Source organism: Rhinolophus sinicus, chromosome 5 (genome assembly GCF_057876585.1).
Source record: "Rhinolophus sinicus isolate RSI-liver-muscle chromosome 5, RSI-T2T, whole genome shotgun sequence".
Lineage (NCBI taxonomy): Eukaryota > Metazoa > Chordata > Mammalia > Chiroptera > Rhinolophidae > Rhinolophus > Rhinolophus sinicus.
This window is the reverse complement of record NC_142505.1, coordinates 9,096,337-9,118,061: the sequence shown is the minus strand read 5'-3', so window position 1 is coordinate 9,118,061 and position 21,725 is coordinate 9,096,337. Positions and strand designations below refer to the sequence as shown.

Sequence of the window (21,725 nt, the reverse complement as noted above, 5' to 3'; positions counted from 1 at the left end):
TAATTTTTCTAACCTTCTCATGTGGTGGTCCTTGTACCCTGCATTGGGTACACTGGTTTCACTGGTTACATAAGGAGGTAAAAAATGGAAAGGGTGATAGAAAAAAAGACTGGATTGTTCTCTCATTTGCTTTCCATTTTTCAAAATTAGCTTGTGTGTTTGCATTAGAAAGGGAAATCTTGTGTTAAGAGACAGGTTTTAAAACAGTAGCCAGTAAATACCAAAAATAAAACTCCACAAAACTTATAGATATACTTGTTTAGGGTTTTATTGATGATTACAGTTGCTTAAAAACCAAATATTTCCCCACCTGATTTCTTAGCGCTAAGTGAAGGGTCCTTATGTGTCCAGTATAAATAGAAAGCTTTCTGGCCTTATCACCATGGTTACTGTTAAGTGTACATGGATGGAAAGTCCCTTTTTCTCTCCAGCTTACGGGAGAGGGGATGGACAAATGTCAAGATGACCTCTTTTGTGAAGTACCTAGAAAATAGTCAACAAAGGATTTTTTTGAGACAGGACTTATCACTTGCTCAAGAGAATTATTGAGAACATTCTGCTCTTCGTGAAATTCACAGAAACCAGAATAAAACTGAACGGAAACTTGAGACAGCTTCATCTGGAGCACATTATTCTACAAATAGTGGGATTTCATTTATCTGACTTTTGTGAGCAAAAATTATTCTGTGGAAGTGACTTTTCCGTACAGTTGGAAATGCTCAAAAATGCTTTCAAACTTTTAAAAGGTCATTTTGGTGTAAGTATTCCTAAATGTTTGACACATTTTCCTTCTTCCGTAAATGGGGCTCTGGTTTTCAGATCTGGCTGGTTCTGGGGTGTGGCCTGGGTTTTATATTCTTCCAGGTGGTTCGAATAGGCTGCGAGGTGGAGACCACTGACATACAGTAACTGACTGAAGTAATGAGCTAGGAAATCTGTCTCGACGCTGCTGGGGACACCTGGCATTTGGGGCCGAAACACCCTGGTGATGATTGACCCCCGGACAGGTGGTGGCCCATGTGGTAAGACAGCGAACATGACTGGGAGCTGGGGGGCGGCGGTGCTGACCTCTAAGGATTCAGGAACAGACCCTGTACCACGCACTTGCCACTGAGTGTGCCTGCTCTTCAAGCCTTGATATCTGAGGCTTTTCGCCCCTAAGGAAACCTCTGATGAGAAATCAGAGGAGTAACTATTTGGGGTAAATAAATGCTAGTTCATCCATTTTAAAGGCAAATGACCTTTTTACAACTGGCCATAGGTGAAGTGCAAGTATTGATAAGATAGCAGTAGGGAAGTTGGTGGCATGAAAAGAAGTTAAAATTAAAAGATTATCTCTAGCTGAGTGTTTAAAGTGTCTTCAAAGATGTCTGTACAAATCTACCCAAAGGAACGTTCCTGAATTCCGCGGTCTCTGAAGCACAGGATGTTAGAGCAGGGACACTTCAGGGATACCCTTGACCTACTTACTGCAGTAAAAAAAAAAAGACAGGAGACATTCACATGGTGGATGAAAACTGTATCATAAATACGGTGTGTCTTCTGTTACAAGATGCTCTATTTGAGTTATATACATTTTAGAAAACTTATGTACAGATAAATAATTTAAAATTGATTGTAAGTCGTGTTCTTAGTCTTTCCTATAAAGAGTTGGCCGTCATGCCCAAATATAACGTGAAGTCTGTGGGAAACTTGGATGCCCTTTCATCCTCACCATTTCCAATACATTAAGATACGAGGGGCAGGGGATTGTCTGCACTGACTCCTCACGGAACCACGCCAAAGGTGGTTTGAAAGGGTTGCAAACTGTAGTAGGGGCCCGTTTTTATAGAGACCACGACTGGCCTTGGATCTGCTGTGAGTGACTCAGATTAGAGAAAAGTGTGAGTCTCTGTGTGGGTCCCAAACAAAGGCTTTCTTTCTCTAGGGCCAGTCAGTGCTGTTAGAAGAGCACAACACAGCAATTGGATATTCACTAGGACGGAGAAAAGAGAACTAATTCCGCACCAGTGACATTCAGATTTATCATCTCAGGCACTTAAAAAAGTCCTTTTCAAACTGATTTAAAAATGATTGCCCTCTAATATTTTGAAATCTCTTTAGGAAAAAAATGCTTACATTTTTTCCCCCATATAAATGATAGTGAAATTTCCGCTCACGGTGTGCCCTGTTTAGGACTCTCCTAGAATCAAGAAAGCAATTATCTTCAAGACTGGCCGTGAAAAACCTGCTTCTTTGCTGACAAGGAGCCGGTACGTGAGCCCATGTGACCTTGGGGGGTGGGGAGGGGAAACGGGCCACTTCATGAGAGGGGTGTGGGTTCTCCTGAGGGGGCTCTCCTTCCTCCACACCTTCCTAATTCTTCTTCATAGACTCACGCAGAGGATGGTCTGAGTATTTCTGGAGTAAATACTTTCAAAAGCAGCTGAGGAGATCCCACCTGTAAGTAGTAGCTGGGAAGCAGTGAGCAGCTGACGGTGGCCTCGGGGAAGCCCAGTTCTCAGGCCACTGGGGCTGTGTCTCCCTTCTTGAGGCGGCTCATGACGAAGGTCCCCAGGGCCACCAGGGGAATGCACATGGTGGAGGCAGCCACGAGCAGCCCAATGACGGCCAGTGCGTGCGTGGGGTAATCCTTGGTCACAAGCTTGCCCTGAAAGGAGAAGCTGGACGTCAGCAGGAAGAATGTCCCCAGGTGGAACCTTCCGAGAGCTCCGGCTCTCCAGGCCCCAGGCCCTCCAGCTTGGCTCTGTGGCTCACTAGTAAGTATGCTGGGCAGGCTAACTCCCCTGGTCTCCTTTCTCCTCCGTAAACTCCCACCTGTGTGGGCAGAGCCACTGTTTGTAGCTCCCCGCAAAGAGGAACCAGGAGGGTAACCAGGGACCTCACGTTTGAGGCACCATGTAGGGCCCTAAATGTAGCTGCCCTTAGCCTAGCCTTGTCCAGCAGAACTTTCTGCAATGATAGAAATGTTCCCTCTCAGTGTTGTCCAATATGGCAGCCACCAGACAGACACACGTGGCTATTGAGCACTTGAAATGTGGCCAGTGAGACTGAGAACTGAATTTAAAATTGTATTTCATCTTAATGAATCTCAATAGCTGTGTGTGGCTGTTAGCTACCATATTAACAGCCAGCTGTAGTCTCGAGAGAAGTCTTGAGGGGCCTCTGCATTTGGTTGGTGGGATGATGGGTGTTTCCCTAAGTGCAAATGCATTAACACTGATGAGAAATGAGGCCAAAAAGTCAATAAATGCCATCTTTCCACTTGGGAACTATGGGACAGCTCCGTCCAGGGGAGCAGGTGTTTGCTGTCAACTGAGTCTGACTTATAAACCAAAGAGCCGCTAAAAGTGTGCAGGGGCCAGACCACGGACTTTTGGTTACTCGTCTGCTAGTCTTTTTGTTTTGCACTGGCAAGTCCAGAAATTGGGAGGAAACATGTAGAAACTGTTTTAGCAATTTGATAGCGTACTCTTGTGGCTATTGAATCTAATAGTTGGCACTTGTATTTCATATATCTTTTTCACGTTTCATTTTTCAAGTAATTAATTGTTATGGCATCGTACAAAAGACTCAGTCTGCTAGGGATGGGGAAGGTACCCTCAGCCTCCACCACAGTGGGAGAAGCTCTCTGGGCACCACTGATGGAACCAGATGGAGAGAGTACCTTCCAGCCTCTACCAGTCACGTGCTTGCGTGAAGTGGGGTAAGCTGGCTTGCTGGGCCCTTCGCACACCCTCTGCACACACCACACATGTATGCTAAAGGACAGTGTCTTCTACCCACAGGAAAAGAAATCCAAATTGGCCAAGTGTTTCCTATGCAAGTGTGTGTGTGTGAGGACAGCCAGGGCTGACCCTCAGGCCAAGTGCACTGACGCGGCTGTCCTGGCTGTTAAAGTACTGACCCTACTCTTCTGGTTGGGGGACAGCTGCTGCCCGGTGCCCTGAGTGAGCCCATTCTGTCTCAGCCACGCCCATAGGTCCCCACAGGCCCAGGAGCCTTCTCCACCTGGGGTCAGGGGCCAGGGGTAGGGTCATGTGCACAGAGGTCAGAGGGCCTGCTGGCTGAGGAGACATGCGGGCTGGGGGGCAGGAACCAGTGCCTTTGGGGGGCTGCTCCCAGGAGCAGGTCTACAGGGAAGTTCTGGGGGGAATCTTACTTTCTATTTACTGCAGCACATGCTGAAAAGCTCAAAGCCCAGCCCTTGGGCTGAGGGTTTTTAAATACCTGGGTCATGTTTCCATGTTGTGACAAATAACCTGCCCATGCCACATAAATAGCTCCTTAGTTGCAGAAAACGAAAGGGCTGTGCTCCCGAGTGAGCCTGGGGGCCCCGAGACCGCAGGTACCTGGGAGGCGTCCCAGGCTTGGTACTGCAGGGTCCCGGAGAGGATGTAGTCACTCAGGTAGAAGATCAAGAGGCTGACGATGAGCAGGGGGCTCACGCCGGCCCACATGGCCTTCCAGTACCAGTTCAGCGAGCGGCCGGTCATGGCCTGAAGGTCACTTTCAAATCTGCTTGGAAAATGGGGCGAGAAAGGCCGAATTATCCATGCTATCAGGGCACGGGGGCGGTCCAGCTTACACACCCGTTTGCTTAGGAGGACTCAGTTCTGGCACCACTGAGGTTTGAACACAACCACTGAGCCCTCTCTGACCTTCTGGGAAGAGGGGTATTGGGGTGGGGAGGGGAGAAGGGCTCAGGCCTAAGTTTACCAGTAGCACGGCCGTGTCCATTTTATCGTGAGCTTCAGAGCTAATCATATATATTTAAAATATACACACAAATAAATATGGAGAGTATCTTCAGCACTTTGGGAAATGCTGACCCAGCCATCTCCCCATTTTCACAGAGGAAGGGGCCAAGGCTTGGGGTTGAGACGTAACTGGCTGGAGGCAGCAGGTTGTGGCCCAGCCAGGCCCAGGACCTGGGTTGGTGCCCCACCTCCAGTCCAGGGCACTGAAAACGTCAGGAGAGGCAGCCATGGAGGAGGTGTGGGGGTGGGGAGGGTGAGACTGTGACCCACTGCAACCATAGCCTTCCTCGCTTGAACCTGCGGCCTCTGCTGAGTTCCCACCTGACCCCATGCTGTCGCTGACCTAGTGGGACCCTGGGCTCTAGGCCTAGAAGACTCATGTGCATAATGTGAACACCTGGGATTTGCAAGACCATACAAGGCAGAAAGTGTGCTATTCTCTTGTCCCTTTACCTCTCCGGCCCTCCCTCCACTTTCCTGGACAGAGAAGGTGGGAAGAGCTGGCTGCAGGAAAAAAGGTGGCATGACATTGTCCCTGGTTGGCCACCAGATGGCGCTGTCCCCTGAGCAAGCAGAAAGACTTCCTTCTCCTGGTCATTCCCAGATCTGGCTGCTTACAAAACCCCCAGGGCACCTTCGGTTTCTCCCTCCATCACCACCACTTACCACCAGCCGCTTTCGATGGACGTGTGACCCTCTCCAGTGGGCCCTAGGTTCTGTTCCCCTCTGCAGCCATCTTTCTTTACCCTGAAACACCCACCCTCGCAGGTGACCGATCTCTTTCTCACTCTAGACTGGCATCTCTTAGGTGACCAGTTTGTCCCAGTTTACCCAGCACTGTGATATCCCAGGAAATTGCCAGGTCCCAGGCAAATGGGGAGAGTTGGTCACTCTAATGCTAATGTCCCCACTCTTAGTAGCTGTGGGGGAGGAGAGGGAGAGCATAAAAAGCTATTCCTTGACCACAAAAGTTTTGAAAATGCTGCAAATTACAAACCCCGGTCTGAGACTCACAATTGTCCTCAAGGCTTTCGGAAGTCTTACAGGAGAGAGATTTGGCTTTGTTTAACTTATATCCTGAAATTATTTGGTCATGGAAATCCCTTAGCATGGCTTCCAGGGACACTGTGGGAAACTCGGCACAAGGGGCCTGGCTCCTAGCGTGTCCCAGCTGGTCCCCCAACCTGATCAGACAATACTGTGTGTGGGGTGGGGGTGGGAAGGGACAACTTGGCACAGTCCTAGTGGGGTTCACATCTGAGCAGTGCTTCCCAAGTGTAATGTGACTGGACCCCTGGACATGGTAAAACGCAGGATCTGATTCAAGGGCCTGGGAGCCTGAGACCCTGCATTTCTAACCAGCTCCCGATGCTGCTGCTCTGGGACCACCCTGGAGTAGCTCTCGGAGTGTGGGCTCGAGACTCACCTGGAGGGGAGTTCTTGGGCCCCACCTGGACCTATTTCATCAGCGCCCTGGGGGTGAGGCCCAGGGTCGTGTGAGCTGGCCCCCAGGGGGTCCTGCTGCACACTCAGGTCTGAAAGCTGCTGTGGACCCGTGGTTCTCAGCCCTGCGTCCACCACCTGGCAGATTGAAACTCTCCAGGGCGGCGTCGGGCACCAGGGCTGAGAACCTGGTGTCCTGAATTGGCCACATTTTTCTAAGGTGTGAGTTATCTATTGGACTTTGGTCAGCGTGCTTGGAAAATACTGGTGTTGGCCGATGATCAGAGCATCGAGTGCCTGGAGGCCGGACTCCCTGCCCCAGTAGCCACTGGGGTCCAGCAGGGTCAAATACCCCTTAATAAATAGCAAAAGTACAGGAAATAGGCAAACTAAGGCAGGAAGTGAGGCGGAGAATTAGGTGCGATCTGGGGGCCCATTAAAAACCCTGAAAAACACTGTTAAGCTTAAAGAAAAAAGCGTGATGCACGCTGAGGAGGGGTTGTTTCCTGTGGGTGTGGGTGTGGGCGCCCCCACCCCACCACCCACCCAACCGCCGTGCAGCTGGCGGCCAGGGCCCCCTCACCTCCTCAGCCCGTACACATAGCACACGGCCACCGTCTCCACCAGGACGATGAGCAGCAGGGACAGTGTGGCAGCATAGTCGTTGAATATGTCGAACCAGTAGCTGCCGGCCTCCATGGTGAACACCATGCCGACGGCAAGGTTGACGAGACACACCAGACCTGGAAGCACAAGGCCACCTGCTCACCTACCTGAGACCCACACCTGGGGCAGGGCCAAGGACCCCAAGGGGACTCTGGCCGATGGGTTCTTCCATGTGACTTGGAAGAGTTGTCAGAGTTTGGCCTCTCTCAATGTGTATGCCACCTGTGTGTGTGTTTGGGGAGGGGGGCAAAGGTGTCCCAAGGAGTGGCAGTAGGAGTCCCTGGGGTTAATTCATGGAACTGTCCTGCAGAGCACATCAGCTCATTGGAAAAGAGAAAGTTGTGGGCGTCGCTGTCTGGAGGATCTCCCCAGTGCTGTTTCTCCCAACAACTCAGCTCCTGAGCTCATGGGAGATGAATCGGGGCAGGAACTTTGAGCCGTGGAGCAGCCCTTTGAGGACTTCCTAGAGGGGATGGGGTGGGAAAGGGATGAAAGGAAAGTTTGCCCAGCTCCCACCAGGCCCCAGGCACTGGTCATGCTTTGGATCCCTAAGCCTCTGAGGCAGGTACCAGGCGCCTCCTTTCACACAGGGGGAAGCCAAGGCTCAGAGATGTTGACTCACTTTCCCAATGTCCCCCAGCATGGAGTCAGCATTCAGACACAAGCCCTTCTGCCTCCAGAACCCGGGTTCTTATCCCCGTCTCCTTTGGCTGCCTCCCTTGGGCACCCCATGAGGATCTGACTCTACAGCTTCCACCTGCCCTTTCTACTGCCACGCCATATGCCACCAGCCCCACCTTGAGGGGGCCGCACAAGGAGAATGGGTTAGTGTGGCCCTGAGTTAAAGGCACACGTGATGCGGTTCCAGGTGCAAGGAGGGCTGCTCAGCGCTAGAGGGCGCTGACAGGGTGGGCGGCTCCCGCTGTGCGGGCGGTACTTCAAGGAGATGGGATGGGGGCTGGGTTTGATTGGGGCTCGGAGGAGGGACATCCTGGGGGTGGTGGGATGGGGTCGTCAAAGGCAGGGGTGGGGGCCACAGGGTTGGAGTGGAGCAGATGGGTGGTGGAGAGACACAGGGAGAGGTATGATTGGAAAAGAAGGTTCTTTCCCTAACAACCCAAATGGCTCCCAACAGCAGAGTGGGTAGATAAATGGTGCTGTATGCTTTTACGATGGATTATTACGGACAGGGAAGGAACAGACAATTGCTAGTTGCAACAACGTGGGTGGATCTGACAGAGAGTTGCAGTGGAGACAGCAGACACAAGCATACACATGGTGTGATTTCATTTATATGAAGTTTAAGAACAGGGAAAAGAAACCTATACCGATAGCAGTCAGAAGAGAGGTGACTTCTGGGGGTGTGGGCGTGTTGACTGGGAGGGGGCTTTCTGGGGTGTGGGAGATGCTCTGTGCCTTGACATTAGTGCTACTTACTTGGATGGATACATAAGTAAAATCATTGAGTTTGTGCTTAAGAAATGTACACACTATAATTGTTATACCTCAATTAAAACAAAGACAAAAGCAGCTTCTCTCCTAGCCTGGAGAGCTCTGGGTGCCAGGTTGGGAGTTTGACCTCTCCCCAAGGTGGGGGTGGCCTCTTCCCTTCCCCAGAGTGTGGAGAACCAGATGTGTGGGGTGAATCACATGCGCCCGGCCCCCAGATCGCCCGAGGTGAGGAGGCGTGAGGGCAGGACCACTGCGAGGTTGCCAGCACCCCCATGGCCACCTAAACAAGCACATGGCCCCTAAAGCAACTCATCCAACTGCCTGTCCCCCCACATCCCGCCCTCCCCGCACCCCACCTTCTCTCGTCTGGCCCACTCACCTGAGATGGCCTCCTTGGGCAGGTGGCTGGAAATGAGTTTGCTGTCGGTCAGAGGGGTGAGGATGGCGGCCGTGTTGCCCAGCATGCTCCCAATGCCCAGCATCAGGAGCATGAAGAAGTACAGCACTGACCACAGCTGGGACACCTCCATGTTCTTAATGGCCTCGGTGTAGACGATGAAAGCCAGGCCAGTGCCCTGGACAGCCTGCCCACAGCGAAAAGACACCAGTCACACACCGCAAACACTTAAGACTCCTTAAACACACCCACTAAGCAATGTGGGGGACCTCAGAACTGGCCACGAGAAGCCACAATCAGAGGTTGGCTCTCCCTGCTGCAAACCAGCCCCTCAGGATCCACTGGGCTGGACAGAAGTGTGAGCTGTCAGGAGGCCATGTTTGCAAAGTGTGAGGAGACATTTCAGTCAACTTGGGAACTGAGTTCCCCTCTGCTGCTCCAACTCATATAAATTCTGGATAAAATACAGTGAGACGATGTTTGGATAATTTCTGCTTCTAATATCATGACTGACTAGGTGTCTGTGGCCTCAGTGGCTTGGAGCTGAGGTGGGATGGTGGGGCCAGAGCCGCAGGAGCAGAATGGCCTGGCCAGCAGGCAGCCAGCAGGGGCAGGGTGCCCAGTGGCCAGGTCCCTGTGGTGGTAACATCCTTGTAGGGATACTAAACTGTGGAAACTGATCCTGGAACTCCTGCTTCAAGATAAACCCCCTGAGGGGGTTGAAAGGGGTCCTGGTTGGGGTGTCCCCTGGCTTCCAGCAGCAGATCAGAAACACGCCCTCTCTGGGGGAAGGCTCGCCCAATTAGGACACACAGGACCACCCAGAGATGATTGGGCAGTGAACTTGCAAACAGATTTATAAACCTGCAAAAAGACAATCCACGGTGAGAGAAGAGTCGGCAGAAATAAGAAATGAGATTTAGAAAACCCTTCCCCAAGAGTGGCTGACGTTGGATTCTCAGATTAAGACTAGTGGCACATGGGTGGCACAGTGGGGTTGTCAGCCCAGGGTGCAGATGATAAGGGGGCAATTGCATGCAGAGAATTGAAAAACAATAGCAAAACCTACTGAAGTAGAACTGCTTTTTATTATTATCATGAGCCAACAATTCTCAACAGTGTCAGAAATAAAACACTCCTCGAGGACACACTGCTCTCTCTCTTGCCCCTGGACACCACCGGAAGAGCTACTTAGGATGTATTTAAAGAAACGAGATAAAATTACAGGAATAAACATATAACAAACTATTAGAGTGAAAAAGCACATCTGAAAAAAAAATAGTGTCTAAAAAATTATTGAATTAAAAGGCTCAATTGACACTTAAATACCACTTGTAACTGTAGAGAGAATTAGTGAACTGGAAGATATATCCCAGGACTAAATCCATAATGAAGCAAAAAAGAAGAAGGTGAGAAAAAATAAAAGAAAAATTAATAGACATGTGGGGTTGATGAGAAGGTCTCTGATAGGTCTAAATGAAATTCTAAACAGAGAAAAGAGAGGAGAGGCAACAATTAAGAGATCACACAAATGACTCTTCCAAAACTGATAAAATACATGAATCCACAGATCCAGGAAGCCCAACCTCACTCAAGCCTAGATGGGGTAAATAAAAATACATCCAAAGATGAAGGAAAGTGTAAATAAATAAATAAATCAAACACCACGTCCATGCCTAGATTGCAAAGGCCAAGACAAAGGGAAGATGGTGAAAGAAATTAGATAGAAAGAAACTGCGGAACTGGGTGTTTACAAAGGATAAAAGAATATTTCAACATCAAGAATGGAAGCCAGAATCACAAAGCAAATATCTTCAAAATGTTGGGAGAAAATAAGTGTTAATTTGAAATTTTCTACTTAGGGGAATACGGTCTTTAAAAATTGGGGGCCAAACATAGACATTTACATACAAATAAAACCTGAGAACATTTATCATCAAGAAACCTGCTGTAAAGGAATGCATTTTAAGAGAGAAGAAAACAAAAACAAACAAAAAACACAAGACAGCTGGGATGCAAGAAAGAATGGTGAATAAATAAAATGGCAAATGTGAAGGTAAACACACTATGTGTAAAATAACAATAGCATCCAACTTATGGGTTTAAAAAAGATAGAACTGGACAAAATGGTATTTAGAACAGGAGGGATGAGTTGAAATTGTTCTGAAGTCCTCGTACAGGTTGGGAAGGAAATCAAGATACTGTTTAACTTTAGATTTTGTTAAGTTAGATATACATGGGAAATTTCAAGAAGAGAAATAGAGTATACAAATTCCAAACAGTAGAGAACAGCATGGAATGAGTGGGGGAAAACACACTAGGAAAAAACACAGTCTAAATCAATCAATAACCACATAATGCTTGGACACTGAGCCAAGCTCAAAAAAGCAAGCAAGACTCGCAAGTGCCAACAAAGAGGAAATTTGAAATGAGAGCAGTGAACAGGAGCTGAAGCCCAACAGCCTCATGGGTCATCTGAATGGGATCTAAGCCCTAAAGGCTGGGGTTGGGGATGGGGCCCTGATGTCTGCCCCAGGGAGGACGGGTCATGCACAGGTGGGTGGAAGCAGGGAGCCAGGAGGAACAAGTGTGGCCTCATCCTCGAAATTATCTAGAATGACCACCCATGAAACAACGTGCCCCAAAACTCCAGGGTAGCTTGCTCGTAACCAGAACTATGAGCCTTCACTACTCCCTATCCTTGTAAAATATTCTCTAGAGACACTCTCTAGAAGTAGTCTCTAGACGTATTAAATATAAGAATTAGACAAATATGCCCACTCTCACGCTCATTGCTACTTCTAATGCACTGAAAGCCCTAGCAAATGCTATAAGAGGAAAAAGGGAATGAGATATAAGGATTGAAAAGAAAAATGCAAAATTATACCTGCAGGTGATATAAGAATTTACATAGAAAACTGAAGCAAATATATAGACATACAAGAATAAGATAATTCATCAAGCTTGCCAAGATCAACATACAAAAACCTTTAGCTCTTTTGCAAAAAAATAATAATAATAATAATAATAATAGAAGCAGGAAATAAAGACAATTCACAATAGCGACAAAACAGTAAGGTACCTAGATGAAAAACTAATGAAAATGTACCAAGATTTTCATAAGGAAAATTAGTTGAAGAATATAAAAGAAGACCTCAGTGAATGATGAAATTAAAGCACATTCCTGAATCAAAAGTCACAAAAAGTCCTAAATCAAAAAATATTAATTCTCCTCGATCTACATTATAAAAATCAATGCAATTCTAATAAAAATTCCTAAAGGGATATTTTCCCTCAGTGGAACTCGTCAGTCACCCTAAAATTAATGTGAAAAAATAAAGATCCCTGCATAGTAAAGATAATTCAGTAAAATATAAATAAGGGTGATTTAGTAGCAAAAAAATTTTTAAAGCCAAATGTCTATTAGTGAGGGTGAGGGAATGGATAAATAAATTGTGGTAAATTGTGGAATAAAATTCAGCACTTAAAAGAAATGAGCAGGATTCCACATGTAGCATTATGAACAGATCTCAAAAAAAAAAAAAAAAAAAAAAATAGAGGGGCCGGCTCGGTGGCTCAGGTGGTTAGAGCTCCATGCGCCTAACTCCGAAGGCTGCCAGTTCGATTCCCACATGGGCCACTGGGCTCTCAACACAAGGTTGCCAGTTCAATTCCTCGAGTCCCGCATGGGATGGTGGGCTCTGCCCCCTGCAACTAAGATTGAACACGGCACCTTGAGCTGAGCTGCCTCCTGAATGGCTCAGTAGGTTGGAGTGCGTCCTCTCAACCACAAGGTTGCCGGTTCGACTCCCGCAAGGGATGGTGGGCTGTGCCCCCTGCAACTAGAAAATGGCAACTGGACCTGGAGCTAAGCTAAGACTGAAAGGACAACAACTTGAAGCTGAACGGCACCCTCCACAACTAAGATTGAAAGGACAACAACTTGACTTGGAAAAAAGGCCTGGAAGTACACACTGTTCCCCAATAAAGTCCTGTTCCCCTTCCCCAATAAAATCTTTAAAAAAATATAGAGAGAGTTGAAAGCTATCTCCCAGAACCACTTATTTTCATATAAAAACCACCAGCAAAACAAAATATTGTTTAAGAATACATATGGGTAATAAATATGTCAAATGAAGGTTCTTGCCTCTGGTGAGCAAGGAAAGTTTGGGGCCAGTAAAAAAGGGGATTTTAACTTTGTCCCTGAAATGTTCTTTTCTTTCACATAAAAAAACCCCTAAGCCCCAAATGACAAAATGTTCATAATTGTTTACAAATGTTTGCAAATGACAAATGTTGACATTCAGGATGGTAGATAGATGGGTGCTTGTTTTATATTATTCTTTGTACTTTCCTGTCTTTTAAAAATTTCAAAAGAGAAAAGGAAAAGGAAGAAAGGACACGGAGAACCCAAAGGAACTTGCTAATAACTAGGATTATAATCACTGCACCCCGGGACAATGGTGAGAAGTCTCCCTTCTCCTCTAAGAGGAGTGGGAAAGAGAACTCCGTCTTCCGGGAGCTTGCCAGCACCTTACCGTGTCCAGCTCGGACTCCAAGCTGCAGTTTTTAATCTGTGGGAGCACCTCGCTGTATCGGCTGGGGTAGGCAGAGGCTAGGTAGCCCTTCACCTGCTCCAGGTTGCTGGCTGTCAAAAAGCCATCTTCAAGGTCAAAAGAATTGGTCAGCAGCAGAATCACCCTGCAGAGGAGAGCACCAGATTGACCTTCACTGATCAGAAGGACCACAGTCGCCAAACCCTCCTGGAAGGTTGGTGCCGGGCTGTCCCGCCCCTGCCTCTTCTTTTCTGATTAGGCAAGATCCTCAACAAAGGGAATCTGTTGACTGGTGACCTTTGATAAGGCAGGGTATTTTGAGGCTTTGAAGAAGCCTCGAATAGGAACAGAGATGACAAGAGGAACCCCACTCCCACCTATCCCCACCCCCCCAGGCTGTTTTAATCTCGGGACCAGCGTTGTCCGATAAAACTCGTGTGATGGAAACATCCTACATCTGCTGTCCAACATGGTATCCACGAGTCACATGTGGCAGCAGCTAAGGAACCGAGTTAAATTAACTCACATGAAAATAAAATAAATTCAACCCCAAATCTAAATTAATTTAAATATAATATAAACTGATTTAAGTAAAATGTAGATCAATTTAAATAAACTGTCATTTAAATTTGTAAACAACCCCTTGTGGCTCTAGTGACTGCTGTACTGGACAGCGTACCTTCTGGATACTGTTTCTTGTATTTTGGGTAGAGGGACAACAGAAAGTAGATTCTGTAATCTCCATGGCTCAGTGAGCGAGTTCTTGGTTGCATTTGAGGTGGGGTGATGGGGCAGAAGAAACTAAGGTTTGTTTGTTGAGTGTCCTGTTGTGGTAAAGTGATTCAAATGCACAAAACTGCCCTCATCCCTTCCAGCAAACACTGACTTGCCACAGGCCCGCCAGCTACTGGTGGCGGTGAAGGGGAGCCCGGATTTGAACCCGGCACTGAGGCCTGCAAAGCCGGTGCCCTGTGCCCCACGGCCCTGGACTTCTCGGGGTCCACCTCTTCCCAGGAGCCCCTTCAGCTCGGAGCTTTGGAGGCTCACCTCCCTCTCCCCGCCAAGCCTGGGGCTCACTGGGCAGCCCAGGCTTACTTGTTCAAGCAGCTTTCGTAGTTGAAGGTGGCCTTGAAACCGTAGATGGAGAAGGTCACGATGCTGGCGAAGATGGAGGTGCAGCTGTTGATGAGGGACACGATGATGGCGTGCTTCTGGCAGTTGCTGGAGGGCTCGTTGTAGCTGGCGAAGGCGATGAGGCTGCCGAAGCCCAGGCCGAGCGAGAAGAAGATCTGGGTGGCTGCGTTGATCCAGGCCTTGGGGTTCGCCAGCTGCTCCAGCTGGAGAGCCAGCAGTGACAGGGCTGATGAACCCCGGGGGGACCCCAAACTCTCAGACCAGCAGAGGGAGGGACGGAGGCGCAGGGAGCGGGAGGAACTTGCCTCTGGCACAGGGACAGCCAGGGGCAGGCCTGGGGCTGGAGCCCGCTCTCCAGCCCCTTCTGGTATCCTGTCCATTCCTCAGCAGGTGGAAGACATTTCTCCTGTCATATCCTCCCTAGCTCCTTACCCATAGGAGGTGAGCAATGGAAAAGTGCAGGGTACAACCACGTAAGACTGAATCGAGCCCCTGATGCATGCTCCAGGCACCGCATGGTCTGGGCCTCAGAGCCGGGGGTGGTATAGCCTGGTGGTGGAGGTCTTGGTCTGGGGTGAATCCCAGCACCGACATTAGGGGCCATTTGGAACGTAGTGGGGGGCATTTTCTGGGGGGCGGGCATGCTGCCACAGTCATTTTGTTTCCAGGAGCCAGATTTGCTAAATGAGGAACTTGTCCTGCCCCCAAGACCGTAGTGCCCCCCCAAACACACACATTGATGAGTACTGGCTGTGGAGCGCCTAGGCAGGGGGTGCGGTGGGGAGGGATCAAGGAAAACCCTGCAGAGTATGGATTTGCCCCTGTAGAAAAAGGGGTGCATGGAAGTGGTGAACAAGCGTGTGAGATGGTCGGAATGATCTCATGGTAGATAATGCAGTTCACAGGCTGGAAGGAGGGGTTGGGGTTACACTGGGGGGTGAAGGGGCAGTGAGGACAACGAGGAGGAATGGACAAGATGCAACACCCCAGAATTCACAGGGCTTGGGGACTGCCTGGTGAGGAGGTGACCCAGCGCCCACTCCCCCTCCCACACCTGGAGGGCTCACACCAGCCCCATGGGTACATGACAGCTTTCACCCACTTTCCATCTTCCGCTCTCTCCACCCATCCTGGAAGATGGCAGGATGAATGGGGGTGCCCTCAGGGCTTCCTTCCCTCGAGCCCGTACCTTAGGAGTGAACATGTACACCAGGCCATTGGTGGCTCCGTGGAGTGTGAGGCCCCTGACCAGGTAAATGATGAGCACACAGTAGGGTAGCGACGCAGTGAAATACACCACCTGTGGGCACCAGAGGGCAGAGTCAACCTGCTGGAAATGTGACCAGAGGACCGCTTTTGCCCAGGACGGACCCACCATCCTCAGGAAACACCACACTGTCCCGGGTGTTCAGGCGACTGATAGCTGGAAAGGCATCGGGATTCTTGGTCAGGGGTAGGTTCTGAGTTTGGGCTGAGAAATGGGGTGGTGGGAGGCGGGTGCCCATGTCTGCAACCACCAGGAAATCTCTGGTTCAGTAAAGAGGAAAGCAGGTACGGGGGCCGCTGCCCTGAGTCCTCCCTTCAGCCTGACCTTATTCCAGAAAAGATTTGGCAGCCCACAGACATATATCTATCACATGAATGTGTTTAAATCGCTAGAAAAGAAATTGGTTAAAAAGAAAATGTCGGCAATCCAGTGAGATGAGCCCAGAGGAAGAGGCAGCCCACAGAGTACGTGTGTGTGAGGCTCTGCCCCGTCTCTGAGCCCAATTTATCTCTGAGTTTCCTAGTGGCCTAAGCAAAGCAGGAGGCACAATCGCTTACAAGGTTTACATTGTCTCTAAAAAGAAAAAAGGGAAAAAGTCAGGGGCTTCAAGGAAGGGCAGAGTTTCCAGAACTGGGGCCTGAGAGAAGCTTGGCCGTGAGTGCTCATGAAGGAAAAGGCGTGATGTTTGCTGTGGGGACAATGTCCCCGTAATAAATAAAATAGAAACGCAGTGATCTGATTTTTATGAAAGGTCTCACTTCCTGGGCTTTAAAATTGCACACACATGGAATTTTTTGTCAACCACATCTTTTCCTGCAGACACACATCTCAAGTTCAACAACAGTTTATCTTTGGTTTTCATGGTGGCTTTGGCGTTGCCTCTCATATTCTGGGTAATTCTAAGCTTTACAAAGCCTGAACAGGGAGACCTTAGAGTGCAGTATGCCCATCCAGGACTGGAATTTCTTCTGTATACCAACTCGTATGTGCACCAGAGCCATTTACATAAAGCAAAGAAATATTTTGCAGCTGGCTTGTTTTTTTCCTTTTGTGAAAGCAATTTCCTTAAAGTTTGGGTCCTCCTGTGAGAAATATAGTTGGTGACCCATGTTTGATGGGCTTGAATTGCACACATTCTTAATGAGGCATGGCACCATCTTCCCATGAATCTCCAAGGCCTCCAGAGTGGCGCTCTGTGCCCCCTCACCCTGGGGTCAGCTGGCAGTAGTGGGGTGTGTCTTTTATCATCGATTCTTAACTGAGTTCATTGTAACTCAAGAGGAGTAATAAATCCACCTGAGATTATAGGAAAATAAATCAGGTGCGAGATGGAGATGAATTAAGTGGAAAGAGAAGGCATCTGGCCAGTGAGCTGAAGGAAATCAAGGGGCAACAGGGGAAGGGTGACCAATGTCCTTAACCAGCAAACACTTAGAGGACACTTAGGGCAAGCCCTTAGAATGTCCTTCATTCCCCTCAGGTGAATACACTTCCCAGAAGGCTCTTTGGAGTCTTGACCAGGGTGGGTCACTTTTCTTCACTTGGGAAAGCTGGCAGGATTGCTGGACATGTGATACAACCTAAACTATTGGGAGAAACCATTTCTGACCAATCTGCAAAGACTTGGAGGAAAAAAGGTGATTCTAGAGAGAAGGCCCGGAAATGGCACACCACCATTAACAAAATGAATCCCCATAAATAGAGCTATGGGGCCCTTCTGTCATGGAGAGGGTGTGGCTTAAGCAGAGGCAATAGACATTGAGAATAAGTGTTCATGGCATGACATGACATGACCTCATTTAACACATTTGTAAATGATCTGGAAAAGAGATGGCCTCATTACGTCTCCGAGTTTGCAGATGTTGCCCTCAGATCTCTTGGATCACATTCATAAAAATTTGGCAAAGACAAACTGCAAAACACTTTTTATGAGTGTAAATATCAGCCAAGCTTCAAGATGGGACAGAGTGAGATTCTGTCGGCTCTAAGCTCATCCAGAGAACATTCACTGGTCCCTTAGCACGGGCATGGGATGGAGTGCGGTTGGGTCTAAGATACTGGCTATCACAGGGTCTTGGAAACCAAAAGAAAATGTCCTTCCAAGCACGGTACTGGGGTCGTCACAGGGTACCTAAAATACTGTGGGTAGTTCTGGTCTTGATGCTTCAGGAAAGACATGGGTTGACGGAGGCAACTCAGGTGGTCAAGAGGGGGAGGATGGGTGGACTCTTAGGACCTTCAGAAGGAAAGAGCTGGAATTAAGTCACGAAAGACGTGGAGAGAGCACACAGGAGGGGCTCACCAAACCAAGATGATGGGGAGGCATTGGGGTAAAGCTGGGTCTGTCTCACAAGGTGGTGCCCTTGGGCAGGTCACTGTACCTCTCTAAGCCTCCGGTGAGTAGGATATGAAAAATACCACGACGGGCTGTTGCAAGATTGAGACACTGGGCACGTGCAACGTATGGTGGGTCTGCTGTGAGCAGTGACTGAGTATGAGGCCCCTGCTGAAGCTTGAGAAAGATGGCAGGTGAAGGAAACACTGAAAGAAAAACCTTCCACAAAGGAACATCTCAGCCCCAGCAGGAGTGCAAATGTGGGGATGCACCACGGAGAAAAGGTTTATAAATCAGGCCCAACAGCTCTGTTGGCTCATTGAAAGCAGCTGAGAGCAAAGGTTCTCAAACTGGGCTGCACGTTAGAAGCACCTGGGGGGCTTTTCAATTCCCAATGCTCAGGTTGTAGCCCACACTCATTTCTCCAGAACCTTTGGGGGTAGGACTGAGGTGGTAGAGTTGCAAAAGCTCTCCAGGTGAGACCAATGTGCGGGTAAGTTTGGCAGCAGGCGGCTAGGGTGTCTCGGGGACATTTCCAATTATTTAAGGTTTTTAAAAGAGGGGAAACTCACTGTCTAGTTGCTTGGTACCATGTGGGCAGTTTGGATTTGGGGATGGTGGGGACAGAGATGCTTGTCTTTTTAAGATAGTGGAGAAGTCCTTGTTTCCAGGTTTAAGGCTGCAACGTCAAGACCTTCTGGCTATTTTTATAGTCATCTAGTAGGTGATTTGTACCAGCACACCGTCTGGCACAGCTTCTGCCCCTCGACTGCAGAAGGCAGCCTCTGGGCACGGCTCAGGGAGGGAGGCTGCTGCCCGCCCACCTGTCCACCCGCCCACCTGCCCGCCTGCCCCCAGCACTGGCCGCTCATTGGGCCAGCGCTTTGCCATCTTACCTTGCCGGTTGACGCGGTGCCCCGTAGGATGCACAGGTACACCACGAGCCAGGCCAGGATGAGGCACAGCGCGGGCTCCCATTGCACGCCCCCGCTGTCCTGGATGGACGGCGAGATGTTGAGGGTTTTCCTGTACCAGAAGTACTGTGTTGTCGAAGCCTTCTCACATTCCTCGTCATAGCCTGTGCGGTTGCTGTTCAGTGGGCAGACAGACCACGGCAGGGGGTCCTTTGGGATCGACACAATCATTACACAGAGAGCTGAGGGCTGAGGCCAAAGGTCAGCGTGGGGAGGACGGAAGGTGGCCCTGATACGGGGCTCTTGGACAGAAGGGTGCTGGTCCCCAAAAGGCAGGCGGCTGGAGCTTCTGAAGGCGGACAATGGATCAGAGGGTTTGTCAGTGGCACAAGTGGGGCTTAGCAGTGGGCGAGGGGCTCCACACGCCTTGCAATCCTACCGGCACTGGTTGAGGACCACCAAATTCGACTGTAGGTCTGAGAGACTCAATACACAAACAGACAACATCCAGACCATCTATTGCAACAGAACTCAGACCCACAACCTCTGCAGTAACCAGCCCAGGGATCCAAACCACAAGGTCTGCAGCAATCGGCCCACAACTGTCAGGACGTGGCCACTGACTGCCAGCTTCTTTAATTTGTGTTTCCTCCGGCTCAGGACCAACTGCAGAAGGCCAGATACACTCCCCCAACCAATCACATAGAGAGCCCACCTCCAGCTCCCACGGCCTCCAATCAGGCCACTCCTGAAGCCCTCCCTTCTCTTCACGCAGGTGCTTTCTCACACCTCTGCCTGGCTCGCAATCTCAACCAGGGCAAATGATCACAAGCTGTGAATACACAGCCTCTGCCTTTCTCATGTGAGTGGTCTTCCTTTATTTCCACAAGTCCCTAGCAAGTCCTGGCATGAGTGAGACTCAGGTCCTGCCCTCACGAACTGGTGATGGAGACAGGTGCTTCCTATGATGGAGACTGGGTTTCGGAAGTTCAAGAGGCACGAGGTTCAGCTTTCCTGTAGCCATCTCGTACATCGAAGGCCGCGAGAACCTGGTGCTGGTGACTTCTGAGAGCCTGGTGCAGTCCCACGCCTGCACTGTGTAGACAGAGCCAGGAAGAGCCGCTTCTGCTTCAGCGGGTTTGAACTGGGTTCTCTGTCACTTAGGAACAGAAGTGCCGGTACAATGAACGTGGCCCAGACTCGAGTGTTAAATGGAGGCACTGAGCTGAGGGGGATGGTGATGGATTTAATTTTGGCTTGAGGAGGGCCGTTAGGGGTCCCACCTCTGCTCTGCCAAGACCAGCCCCACATCCATCATTTTTGTGTGTATTTTGGTTCTATCAACTCAGATTTCATGTGACAAAAACTCTCCACTAACAGAAGAAGTCTGACTCCTTTGGGTTCAATCCCTGTGTTTCACAGGAAAGAGAACTAAGGCCCAACAATGTTACCTGGTGGGCTGTGGCCACTCTGCCAGCGAGAAGCTGGCACCTGGGGGTATATACGCGGAAAGAGCTCAAGACCTGTATTGGTAGGACCCCTGGCAAGAACCGGGGGTCCCTCTCCCATAGGAATGTGACAACTGGTTTCTAGCTTTGACTCAGAATGTATCCAAAGATGGCCACCAACAATTCCTCCCCAGGAGAGATGGCATCTATTGTCCTGACCCGTGAATCTGGGCTGGCTTGTGCCTTTCTGTGACCAACAGAATGCGGTGAAATGATGCAGCATGACTTCCCAGCCTAGGCCCTCTGAGGCTTCACAGCTGCTCTTTTCACCTCTGGGAAACCCGCCCTCATGTCAATACACTTGGGTGACTGCTGAGCCATGAGGACTCACGGAGACAGAAGCCATGTGGAAGGAACCGAGGTGCCTGGCCCATCAGGTGGGAGGGTCCCTGGTGGACCTGACGCCCAGGGGAGCTACCCAGCCTGCATGGGACTGACTGGCTCGTTCCCAGGACTGTAGCTAATCCCAGCTCAGCCGGCCTGCTTCCTAACCTTGGCATGACTGCATCACCTGTGGGACGGGAGTTGGGAGGCTTTAAAAACTACGATGCAAAAATAAACACACCAAAAAACAAAAAACAAACAAACAAAAAAAACCCCAAAAAACTACATATTTAAAAATAAACAACAAAAACTACGATGCCCAGGCTGCACCTCTGGTGGGTTTCACTGGTCTGGGGTCAGGCCTGGGCATCAGAGGTTTGAAAGCTCAGGTGATTCCAGCATGCACAGGGTGAAGAGCCTTAGGGTACATAAGAAGGTTAAATGGACCAGTTCTCAGCCCCTACCTTTCTCCCTCTGAATCAGAGGGTCTGGCTGGAACCCCTGCATCTGCAGTTGTAACAGGACCAGCCTCTCCCGCCCCCTGGCCCCTCCCCCCCAGGCTCCTGCTGGGAAAAGCTGGACATGAGGCTGGAAAGCCCAACCCACAGTGGGATGGATGAGAGCACAGACCCTCAGCCAGGATGCCTGCATCCAATCTCACAGCTACTCAGCTCCCCTCTGCCTCGAGGACCCAGTGCTCTGAGTATCAGACTTGTGATGGTTACGTCAGGGAATTCTGACGTGCTTAAGACTATGCCTGGCCCAGGACACGTGTTAAGTGAATGTCTGTGTTACTGCCCTTATTATGTGACCATGGAGGAGGGCTCCAAAGCAGAGGGACTGAGGGGGACGGCCACGGACCTGGGGAGGACGGAATCAATGAATAGTCAAGTGAGTTTTCAGGAATTGCTGGTCCTCACACTTCTGAGGGTTAGAAATAGGTGGCTCCTTTCTTGAGACACTTTATTT

The 21,725-nt window shown here is 49.5% G+C and overlaps 1 protein-coding gene across 3 annotated transcripts in view; it reads right to left on the bottom strand.

The window, feature by feature from the left end:
- Positions 1 to 250: 250 nt before the first annotated feature.
- SLC6A20 (solute carrier family 6 member 20) overlaps positions 251 to 21,725 on the bottom strand; it is a 36,553-nt gene continuing 15,078 nt past the window's right edge. For 2 of the 3 annotated variants that reach the window (XM_019724056.3, XM_088798206.1), the window contains exons 4-11: positions 18,907 to 19,134; positions 15,598 to 15,708; positions 14,370 to 14,611; positions 13,257 to 13,419; positions 8,701 to 8,905; positions 6,787 to 6,946; positions 4,353 to 4,518; positions 251 to 2,650 (exon numbers count right to left, since the gene is read on the bottom strand). In XM_019724056.3, the coding sequence (XP_019579615.3) occupies positions 2,501 to 2,650; positions 4,353 to 4,518; positions 6,787 to 6,946; positions 8,701 to 8,905; positions 13,257 to 13,419; positions 14,370 to 14,611; positions 15,598 to 15,708; positions 18,907 to 19,134 (1,425 nt within the window). In that variant the 3' untranslated portion in view covers positions 251 to 2,500. The remainder of the gene's footprint in view (positions 2,651 to 4,352; positions 4,519 to 6,786; positions 6,947 to 8,700; positions 8,906 to 13,256; positions 13,420 to 14,369; positions 14,612 to 15,597; positions 15,709 to 18,906; positions 19,135 to 21,725) is intronic. The other variant, XR_012489589.2, reaches the window with a different exon arrangement.